General features: G+C 41.7%; 1 protein-coding gene across 9 annotated transcripts in view; it reads left to right on the forward strand.

Annotated features, from left to right (window-relative positions):
- The window catches only part of ORMDL3 (ORMDL sphingolipid biosynthesis regulator 3), a 30,753-nt gene extending 19,890 nt beyond the window's left edge, over positions 1-10,863 (forward strand). For all 9 annotated transcript variants that reach the window (XM_087917577.1, XM_087917574.1, XM_087917570.1 and 6 more), the window contains 3 exons: positions 3,667-3,858; positions 7,914-8,065; positions 9,767-10,863. In XM_087917577.1, coding sequence (XP_087773703.1) covers positions 3,685-3,858; positions 7,914-8,065; positions 9,767-9,902 — 462 coding nt within the window. In that variant the 5' untranslated portion in view covers positions 3,667-3,684 and the 3' untranslated portion in view covers positions 9,903-10,863. The remainder of the gene's footprint in view (positions 1-3,666; positions 3,859-7,913; positions 8,066-9,766) is intronic.
- Positions 10,864-11,872: the final 1,009 nt, after the last annotated feature.

Genomic DNA, 11,872 nt, shown 5'->3' on the forward strand with positions numbered 1-11,872 from the left:
GCGTCTCCCACTTGGCGAAATCTGTTGGCTCAATGACCCCTTGTTTTAGTAGTTTATCCAATTCAGCGTCTAGTTTTGGTCGAATAGCAAATGGAACTCTACGTGGTTTTAATCTGATTGGGACTGCCTGGGGGTCAACGGTGAATGAGATGGGGGTGCCATTATAACACCCCAGCTCCCTCGCTGAACACATCTGCGTAGTCAGCGAATAAGGAGTCAGTGTCTGAGGTTGAGACAGCATGGACTCCTGTTAACCCTAGGCGAGGTGGGGAAACCAATCGAGCCCCAATAAGGTGGGTAGATTGCCGTTAACTACCACTAGAGGTAGGTGGCCTTTAAAAGCTCTAAAACTGACAAAGAACTTGCCTCTGCCGATCACGGGAATGGCCTTCCCCTGGTAGTCCTTCAGACCGAACTGGCATCTCTGAAGCCGGGTAGTAGATAGGCTGGGGTGGAGTCTCTTGAGGGTGTTCACGAGATTATTGAGAGCGCTGACCCTGTGTCAACCTCCATGTGGCACGGTTTACCTTCTAGGGAAACGGAGAGAGAAATTTTACTAACAGTGTGGCAAGTACGCCTGGCAAGGCGGTGCGTGCGACAGTTTAATACTTGCCTCTGTGGTCCCGCGTGCGAGGACGGGGGTCTGTGTGCAGCGCTTTGGGGGCTTGGCAGACTCTCGCGATGTGCCCCCTCTTATGGCAGTTGTTGCAAGTGGCTCCTTTAAACTTGCAGGTGGCCCTTTGATGCGATCCCCACAGGCTAGGCACAATGTGATGTGCTTGGGTGGACCTGTGTATTCTTGTTTGGACCCTACCTGCGACCGTCTGTCGTTGGCGAGGCGGTGGACGTCGTTTTCATCGTTGTGGGTTTCCTCCGCTTCCACCTCTTCGGAATGGACTGGGAACGATGCTAGCTTGGCACTTGGGCCCTGAATTTCGGTGGCTGAGTTCGTTGCTAGCTCGGCTGCTAGGGCCTCCTCGACCGCTTGCGCGAGGTTGAGGTCTTTTTTTGCTAGCAGGCGCCTCTGTAGGTTGAGATCCTTGACCCCACAAACTAATTGATCGAGGAGCATGTCCTCCAAGTATGTTCCAAACCCGCAGTGCAGGGCTGCTGTTCTGAGGCGGCCATATATTGATTGATGGTCTCCTTACTTGATTGCTTCCTCATACGGAACGTGAACCTCCTGGCGATTTGTGAAGGCCTGGGAGCGTAGTGGTTAGTGAGGACCTCAAGCAACTCGGACCACGGAACGTTTTTCAATTCTCTCGGCGCTACGAGTGCTGCGGCGGTATCGTAAACGGTGGCTCCGCAGTAGATTAGGAAATAGGATTTTTTCCGATGCTCTCCCGCATCCGCCAAGCCGACCGCATCGATGTAATGATTGAAACGGTTCTTATACGACTCCCACTTCTCTTCGTCTGGTTTAAACGCCGGGAATACTGGGTTGGAACTCATGGTGCTGGAACGGCTGTGCAACCTGCGGAAAAATCTCTCTGGGACTACGGGCGCTCGTGAGTGATATCAGCTCTGGAGAGGTTTTTGCTACCCTCTCTTTCTCTCTCTGGGTTACCACGTTGGCTGCTAGCCGTTGGAGGTGTCTTGATTCGCGCCAAAAGTGGGCGCTAGTGACTTCCTACAGCGCTGTGCTGTGTCTCCTACTGGCCCGAAATTCAAATGACACCCGTTTGAATTTCGCGCCACATACAGAGCGGCTGCGGCTCGCAGCGCTTCACTTTCCCTGCAGCGGGGCTAACAAGCGGCTACAGACGCTTCTAACTTTGAATCAGACCGCTTTCTCTGGCTGCGGATCAGCGTTTGCTCTTTTTGATCGCTCGTATTGTTGGCTGACCGCTCTCTCTGGCTGCGGATCAGCGTTTCCCTTGTCGCCAGCCGATCGCTCTCTCTGGGCTGTGGATCGGTGGCTAGTGACTCAGCGGTTGCAAGGTGCTTCTGGTAGCCATCCCACCCTCGTCGCCAGTGTTTTGTTTGAGCAATGAGAGGCTGAACCAGAGCATGAGTGCAACAATACTTTATTTTACAATAAAGGGCTGACCGTGCTTGCCAAGCCTGGAACTGGCTCGCAGCAATCAGCAACCGGTTGGACCCCGCAGCCTGCTTTTATAGCTGGCTGCTGGGGAGAGCCAACCAATGGGAATGGGGGGAATAACGCCCACGTAAAGTGAGTGGACCTGAGTGAGAACTCCTTGAGTCCTCAGGACATAATACATACATAGGATCCACTCAAATTTCTCAGGGCACTGTTTCCATTCCCCAGATGCTAACAAAGCAGTTTAAAGCTGTCCTATATATTCATAAAGCAACCCAAAAATTGTTTAGTGAGGGGGTAGCATAAAGAAATAAAAATACCACACATTATGCCTACGAATCACTGTAAAATTGCAAGGAATACCATAAAGCAATTGGCGCTCAAGAGACCAAAAATGTTTTCTCATCATTTTCTCATCTACTGAACAATGTACACATTTTGGAGCTATGAAAATCTCCCATTCCCACCACAAAGAAAGAAAGGAAATAAATCGTTAGCTATGTTCCCCTTCCCCTGGAGGTTTTAGTTCACCTTGTATGCATTTGTTTCGCTGTTTTTTTTTGGAGGGGGGAGTTTTTCCTCTACAAAAAAATGCCATAAAACAATCAGTGCTCTCCTCAAGCCATAGAAGAACAAAACTGTTTTCCCATCATTTTTTCATCCACTGAACTAATTACACATCCTGGAGCCATGAAAATTCCTCACTCCCACCATACAAAAAAAAAATGAAAATAAATTGTTAGCTACTTCACTCTCCTCCTTAGTTCACATTATATACATTTGTTTGGCTGTTTGGGAGAAAAAAATGAATTTTTCCTCTGTAAAAATGCTTTTCATCTTCATTGCCATGTTTCCTCCTACATTTAAAAGACCTCTGCAAGCTGTAATAATGAAATGGTAATGTTAGCATTTCCAATATGGATTCTTACCTCTAATTTTGGCTGATGCCCATATAGTAGGTGGAGAGGGAGAGGCATTCTAACTAAGGTTTCCCAGACAAGCACCAGGAACTGGATCCTGAAGCTTGGAGCCAGGCTGAGGCCAGGAAATTAACTACTCAAAAGCTTTTCAAAAGAACTAGCAGCTTGACATCTGTTTCAAATAAATCATTGATTGGAATAGGGGAGGGGAAAAATGCTGATGTTTACACCTGATTCAGAATTGATGCTAGATATAAAGTACATAGAGATTTCAAATGCTTTATGTTTCTTCTTTGGAGGTTCCTGAGGGTTGTTGTTGTTTTAATTAAATGATAGGTATCTCTAAGCATGGTATCCTCTCAGTATGGAACCACAATTCCGTGTCTAATTGATGAGTTTTGTAGACTCAGTGCAATTAAACAACACAAGGCTGGGAAAGTATTCAATTCCATGCCTGCTTCCTTTCTCCCCTCTTTGGTGTGCAGATGCATAGAGCAGTGCTCACATGCTCATCACAACTGTCAAAGTCTATCTTGAGAAATATTGGACATCATTGAGACTTGTGAGTCTGCATCTTGAGTTTGATGGTAGAATTGTTGCCTAACTGATATGGAAGAAAGCAAATTGATGTTATTCTTTGGCATAGCGAAGTTGCATGTTGTCTTTGATGCACCTTTGTTGCTCTATGATCCATTCCAGGGCTGCTGTGCCAGAAAGATGAATGTGGGTACAGCGCACAGTGAAGTGAACCCAAATACCCGAGTCATGAACAGCCGTGGCATCTGGCTCTCCTACATCTTGGGAATTGGCCTCCTGCATGTGATTTTGCTCAGCATTCCTTTCTTAAGTGTTCCTGTTGTCTGGACCCTGACCAACCTCATTCACAACATGGTATGAAAGTATTCTTTGGCTTCACAAACAGATGCTTCTGCAACAGATACTAGAAGGAGCCAAAATGGCGGTCCCTCTCTGTAGCCTCTAAGCAAATGGGAAGGGGGGGAACAGTCACATGAATGGTTGCTGTAGGGAATTCAGGTGCAATTGTTGCACAGCCCTACAGCCAGTGGGTATAATCTTTTCTATCTAGGAATCCATTTCCTAAACCTGAGTGCTTCCTTGAAGATCTCATCATCCTACCTAGATTCCTGGCTCAATTTGGAAACTAGCCATACATCTCAGCTAAACAATTGTTGATTTGGGGCCCCATTTGATGTGTCTGCTCCTATTTTCTTTCAGGCACTTATCTGGCACTTATCTCTATCTGGCACTTTAGGATAATGTGATGATGGGTTAATTATCTAGTGAAAATGTCCATCACATCACCTGGAACAAGGGTAGCAGTGGAATTAGCTGAGTAAGGTATTTGAAGCAGAATATTCCCATATAAAGATCTTAGTTTACTAAATCAAAGCCCAGTAAAGTGTCAAAGTGGCATTCACGCTGCTTTCTAACATGCTTAGCTTATAACTATCATTTCCCTTTACAGAGAAAAAAATCTTGGTTTAGTTTGTATTAGTTTGCAAAATCAACTTTGATGTGTTGGTGAATAATCAAGATTAATTCACATTTCCTGGGTTACCTTCAGTAGGAAACAGTTATTTAAAGGAGAGTTAGGAAGTTGGAGATTTGCAGTTCTACACTCTCTTGCCTTTGATTGAGTTGTTCAGAAGAATTAATTAATGGCTGCCTATCCCTGTTTTGAGAACTATAGTCATGATAGATTCACTAAGCCCAGTATAGATGGGATAAATAGAGTCAGATTGGTTCAATGTTAATTTGTCCTACAGTGAAATATTAAGCCATGGGTATGTATCAGATCTGACTGATATACACATGTTCATTCACACTACTCTTCCTGGATTTATGTACATTTTAGATTACAGGTAGTCCTTGCTTAACAGCTACAGTTGGGATTGGCAATTCCATCACTAAGTGACTCAACTGTTAAACAAGACATCACATGATTGTAACAGATTTATGACCTCACTTCCACCCTGGTTGTTAAGTGAATCATTCTGGATCATTGAACGAAACATTAGGTGACCACAACTTGTCATTCTACTGTTCTTTTCTCTATTGACTCTGCTTAGCAGAAGTCAGCTGGGATGTGTACAAATCGCAGAACATTATGAGAGTTGTAAGCTCCCGGTGAGTTGTGAAGCAACTGGAATGATCATATCACCATGGAGACCTTGCGATGGTTGTATAAGAACCAGTCATAAAATTGTTTTTTCAGTGGTATTGTAACTTTGAATGGTCTCTCAATGGGGCAATCATTAAGCAAGGATTGCTTGTATATATGAGGTGGAGGGAGAATCAACCCCCCACCCAAAAAACCCCAAATTCTTATATTCCTGTAAGAATAGGAAAAATTGCCTAAGTAAACCAAATATGGCATGCAAATGAACTTCATGGAGAACATAAGGCAAAATGTAATAGAAAGTAATACCTTAAAAACTACAGTATAACAATTGTGAGCAGTTTCGGGAAAGTGGCTTTTTTCTGTTTCAATATGATCAGCCAGTCATTTAAGCTGATTTGCATCTTGGAGTAAGGTCCCCTCAGTTCATCTTTTCATGTCCTTCTACCTGACCATTTCTACTAGACGATCAGTAGTTGCTGAAATGGTTGTACAAGTGGAGCACTGAGTGAAACATGGAGAGCTGCAGCCCAATTGCAGGCCAGAAAGATTGCGTAAAACCAATTTTGTCATATAAGAATCTACTTGCCAATTGGGGCTTTGCACTCCCGTTGGTAGTTGTTAAAAGTGGAAAATATAACTTAGTGTTTCCCTGCTAAAATGTAACATAATCTGCAGTCATTTTACTCAGTGTTTTTACTCTTGAAATATAGAGTGGGCTATAAGGGTCTGATCCATCTATTATCCTACAACCAGGGGTGGGATTCTACAGGTTCGCACCTATTCGCTAGAACCAGTTGTTAACATTCTAAGCAGTTCAGAGAACTGGTTGTTAGAAGAAATTACTGGCCTAATCCTGTAAGGAAGGCAGGAAGGAAACATTCTGGCGTTGCTTACAGAAACTGCCTCTCCGTTAACCCTTTTTACATTCTTGGCAGGACTAGACTTCCTGTCTCAGGAACTTCTCTGGAGTTTTTTTCCCCCTCCTTTGCTGGTACTTTGCTTGGTGGAGTGACCATTTAAAGTTACAGTGGCACTGAAAAAAGTGACTTATGACCATTTTTCACACTTACGACTGTTGCAGCATCCCCACAGTCATGAGAGGCCAGGCGAGGAGATGCATGCCTTGATGTGAGTGATGTTGAGTTGGCCACGCCCAGCCAGTCACATGACCACCAAGCCATGCCCACCAATTAAGCCACACCCACAGAACCAGTTGTTAAAAAAATTGAATCCCACCCCTGCCTACAACCCAAAGATTATGCCAAAATCTCTTGCTCAGCAAAGGGCAGCTTTATTGCCAGAACATTTGCACCTGCTCAGGCATATTTGACTGCTTCGCACACAGAGAAAAATATCACCACCTTTGCCTGGTGCTGATATTTCACACATCAACACTAGCCTAGGGAAGATGAGATGTTAATCATCTCAGTGGCTATCATTCCTTGTGCCAATTTCTAGCCTATTAAGTACCTCTGTCAGTTTATCCTCTCTAGCCTCTTGGAGACTAATTTTTGCTTCTCTCCTCCTTGATCTGTCTCCATCAATTTGTATGCCCCAGATCTGGCTTTCCACTTATGTTCTATTGTCTGTAGTTTAGCTCCCCAGTGGGCTCTGATATATGATGATGCTGAAGAACTCTTTGTCACAGCTCTTGTCTCCTGGCTGCAAACCAATGAAATACCTAAATCAAAAAGAACCAGGGAGGATTATAGTATAAAATTTGCCAGTAGTCATTTCCATGGATGTAAAGAAATTTCATACTGACTGTTATTCTTCTCTCAAGAAAACATGTCTACTCAAAGCTAGCGTTCTTGCCCTTTGGGGGGTTACATTGCTCCTTAGGTTGAGAGTCAACCTGTGGTTAAGGTAATGGAACAGGAGCAAGGACATCTAATTCCAGTCCTCTTTTGCACCCAGAAGCCAGCTGGGTGACCTTGGCCAAGTCTAGCTTATTAGCTTATTTTAATAAGGTGTTAGTAAGCAGAAAGCCCTTGTTGTATCATGTACAGGTAGTCAGGGGTGGGATCCTACCGGTTCTATAGAAGCAGGAGCTCTGAAGAGCAGCTACACTGAACCAGTTCACTGGGATGAGGTTTTGGTCTGCTGTTTGGCCTGCCCGCCCACCCGGGCTCTATGCTGTCCTTTAGCAAGGCAGTTAAGCACCTGATTTTACAAGCTTTTTTTGCCATGATTGTTAAATGAATCAAAGAGTCATTAAATAAATCCAATTTGCTCAGTTGACTTTTCTGATTGAAATCCAGCTGGGAAGGTCACAAATGGTAATCACACATGACTCCAGGATGCTAAGTACGTGCCAGTTACCAAGTGCCTGAATTTTGTTCACGTGATTGTGGAGAAGCTACTGCAGTTATAAATGCAAGGAGTTACATATTTTTGAAGTACAGTTGTAAACTCAAATGGTTATTAAATGAATGGACTAAGGACAACCCATACTGATAGTTTCATTCTATGAAATAGCTACAATTTTTAGCAGTGAAACAACCACTAAAAAAAAAAAAAACCAATCATAGCCTGTCATTGTGTCAGTGATATCTTAGGAACCTGAGATGAGATTAAGCCTCCTTTCTATTTTTTTAGTTACCGTGCACTAATTCTTATTGAAACAGTGGTTTTGGACTTTACTCAGCACTTTCCCTTATTGTATCATTTCCATTGCAAGAATATTGTAACGTATGTCATTTTCACCTTTCTCATCGCTTAAACCGCTAACCAAAAGAAAAATATGCAGCCAAGCAAGCTAAAATGTCCAACTAAACTACCAACCCTTTATGTTGTCTTACAGTGTATGTACATTTTCTTACACACTGTGAAAGGAACGCCGTTTGAGACTCCTGATCAGGGTAAGGCCCGGCTGCTCACTCACTGGGAACAGATGGACTATGGAGTGCAGTTCACTGCATCTCGCAAGTTCTTGACTATCACACCAATTATACTGTGAGTACCAAAGAGACCGTGGTTGGAAATCCTCTTCTATTGTTATTTTCCAATTTCAGCATGCAGGGAGTGCTGCAATTTGCACTGAAACAGGGGGATTCAAGCTATGGATGGAAGACCATTTAAAACAAGATTGTCAGGATTCCAGCAGTTACTCCAATTAAATCATGAGCCTCGAGCCACACTCCCAAAACTTCTTTGGATTTTATTAGAGGTTAACATTCTGGAATTTGCCTGGGCATAGTCAACTCTGAGACACGTAAAACATTTTGTATGCACGTTTTATAGTTGTCAAAGATGGGCAAAGTCATAGATACCTCATAGTTATGTCAAGTGTAGAGCAGTCTAGAACTACATCTTTCAGTCTCCTTCTCTGTTGGCCTCGCTGATGAAATTTTTGCCAAGAGTTGTAGGTCAGCAGATGGGGGAAGGGGAAATTACACATTCCTAATTACTGGTTCACAGCCTTAGTTTAAATCATATAACCTAAGAACATAAAGAGTCCTGCTGGATTAGATCTTACCTAAGGCTTATCTATCCAGCATTCTGTTTCCTACATTGAAGCAATACATCTTGCTTCAATGCAAAATGTGTATCACATTCATGCTTGTATGCTTAAATATGCTTTATTGAATTAACCATAGTTTGCTGGTTTGCACAAGATACTAATGGCAAAAAAAAACCCCACATGAAAGCATAGTGGATGTGGAAAAGCAATTATTGCTTTATATACTTCCCAACCTGATGACAATTTGAAAACCAGTAGCAAGTCATGGGGACATAGTCTCTTCCCTGAGTTCATCAACAGCATTCATCAACTTCTCTTCCTCAGGTTTATCCCCTGTTCAAGTAGGCATCTTCATCCCATCTTGTGGTAGCCAGTTTTGTACATTAGTTATTTCCAAATGTTCATAATCCCTGTTTTCTTCTTGCCCCAATTTCTATCTTCAGATGACAATAAAAAATTGGGTTGCAAAAGAGATCAGTGAAGCCACTACAAAGGAGTGGCAAAAAAAAAATTTTTTTTTGCATCCTATGTTTTACTGCCTTCCTTCAGTCCTCCAAGTGGAAAGGATTAGCCAGAGGCCACATAGAATCAATAACCATATAGGATTGTTCTTTTTTCTACCTACTCTTTAAAAGACGCAGTAGATAGGATAGTCTCAGAGTTATGTGCAATATAATTCTCTGAGATTTTTTTTTTTTGGAGGACTTTATAATGCTGTGGCATTACTGCTATCTTGGTTGGGATTTTCAAAAATCATTGGGTGGAATTGAAATAATTCTCTAATCTTCCTTTAGTTACCACAATTGGGTATGGCAGTTTGGTCACTACAGTCTTACTTCAGCTTTCCTTTATAGACCTGCAGAGATTGTAAATGTGAGGATTGGTTCTAAAATTATTTTTCCACCACATTCATAATTGCTAATGATCACTGCAAAAGACAGTCTCTAAACAGATTGCAGATAGCATTTTTCCCCCACCCTTTGATATCATCCAGTTGTGTAGGACAGGGCTCTCCAACTTTGGCAACTTTAAGACTTGTGGACTTCAACTCCCAGAATTCCTCAGTCAGCTTTGCTTTCCACAAGTCTTAAAGTTGTCAAGGTTGGAGACCCCTGGTGTAGGACAAGAGACAAATATTTGAAAGTATTTTAAGCACTATTGTAAAACTGAAACTCCTTTCCTTTCCTTTCCAGTTATTTTTTTACCAGTTTCTACACAAAATATGACCGGATACATTTCATCATCAACACCATCTCTTTGATGAGCGTCTTGATCCCCAAGTTACCTCAGCTGCATGGTGTCCGTATCTTTGGAATCAACAAGTATTGAGTTTGGCTGGGGTGGGGGTCTTTTCTCTCCCTTCCTCTTTTTTCTGGTGAGCTGTGAAATACCAGAGTGAGAACCCCACTTTCTTTGTTCTGGCTGCATCTTCAGGTTAAGATTGCAGGACAGCTTTTTTTCTCAATGGGTACATTGCACAGGATTGCAAAATATAACCAGCTCTGGGCTTGCAAAGAGACAAGAGGAAGCTGAAACGTATGATAATTAATCTTGTTATTATTTCTTCTCAAGAATCTGAAAATAGATGCAGGCACACACTGAAAAGGCATTCCTCATTTGTTCTCTGGTAGGAAAGGATTCTGATTCAGAAGGACAATAAAAGCCTCATTCGAGGTGACACTCATTTAAGATGATGGCAAATGCACTTTAACATCAAACTATCCCATTGGGGGAGTTTGACTTGCTCATTGAAAGGGCTATATCAATATCAGAAATATTAAGCTACAGCTATGAAAAGAATAATCAGATTTCTCTCAATTGTTTATAAATGCCTTTAATGAAGTAGACACAGGATTAGGGTAGAAGAAAAGAGGAAGAAACAGAGGAAATGCCTTTGATTTTGCAGTGGGTGCTGCGGTTTGAATTCCAGCTTCCCCACTGGCACTCCTGGCCAGAGAATTACGCCTCTTGGAGCACAAACGGCTTACTGTGAAGTTACATGAGGGCAGAAGTGAAGAAAACAAGGAATGTGTCTAAAAATAATAATAATCTGCCTCATTTCCGATTATTTTTCTCCTTGTCAGAAATCCAACAGTAGTAGAGTATTAAGATCTGTTATTGATTACTTATTTATGACAGTGCTGAAACTCAGAAGCTAGTGTCTTTCATTACTCATTGTGATGTCTAGCAAAGGTGACGGGTTTGTTTTCTTTGTACCTACTATCCACGTGGTGGAACAGATTTTGCAAAAATATATTCTTATGTTAAAATAAAAATGATCTAGCAGCAATGGCGCATCTAGTATAATTTTTACTTTTAAGGACTGCTTGCTGTTAGCCTGTTTCTTATCAACAGTGCCAGTTACTGTAAGAAAGGAAAATTGGTTTTTATTTGGTTAACATTGTTAACCTGTCATTTCTTCAAAATGACATTTCTTCAAAATGGCACTTGCCATTTCTTCAAAAAGCTGCAAAAGGAAAAGTTCCATTTAATAACGCAGGTTTCTTCAAACTTCCTACTTTCCAGATATGTTTCACATTGGTAATGCTAGTTGGCCTGCTACATGAGTTGAATCTTCACACATCTAGAGGGCATAATTTGGAAAGGACTGCTACATGGGTGTTTTCCTTCTGCAGCTTTTTATTAGGGAGTAAGGAGAAGAAAGAAAACACAACACTAGAAGCTTAATACATTAAGATATGAGATGTCAACATTATTAAAAAAAAAACTCAGGCTGCACTTAGACATTAAAAATTTGGGGGGTATGTGTGAACTTTGATGATCAATGTCTTAGATATAAATGAAATTGCTTCATATTGTTAAGCATGCATCCTGTTAAGAGGAGTATAATGACCCCCTCTGTCCTGTAGATATGTATATAGTTTGTTAAGAGAGGAGACTGCAGTGAAAATTAACATGGCTGGAATGTTTTTTGGCATTATTTGTTCAAATTCCAAAAGATTGGACCCTGATATTAGCTTCTACTGTTTTGCTAAGTAGCATACACGTGGATGCTGGTGGAGCTAGATATAAAAATAAGTGGAAAATACTTTTTTCAACTGGGTAATTAAACTCTTCTAACACTTCTCAAGAAATAGCAGCATATCTGAAGCATTTCTTCTGCTTCCAGAGAAGCTAAGTAAAATAAGTATTTCTTGTTAACAAATATTAATGTTAACCTATTTTGTAATGAAACATATTCCAGAACATAAAAGGAAACCTAAATGATAATGTGGTAATTATATGTACTATAATATATGAAGCTTCAAAAATTATTCTACATGGAGCTACAAGGGGAA

This window comes from Pseudonaja textilis, chromosome Z, assembly GCF_049901715.1.
Source record: "Pseudonaja textilis isolate UNSWEBS1 chromosome Z, rPseTex1.2, whole genome shotgun sequence".
In the NCBI taxonomy this organism is placed as follows: Eukaryota; Metazoa; Chordata; class Lepidosauria; order Squamata; family Elapidae; genus Pseudonaja; species Pseudonaja textilis.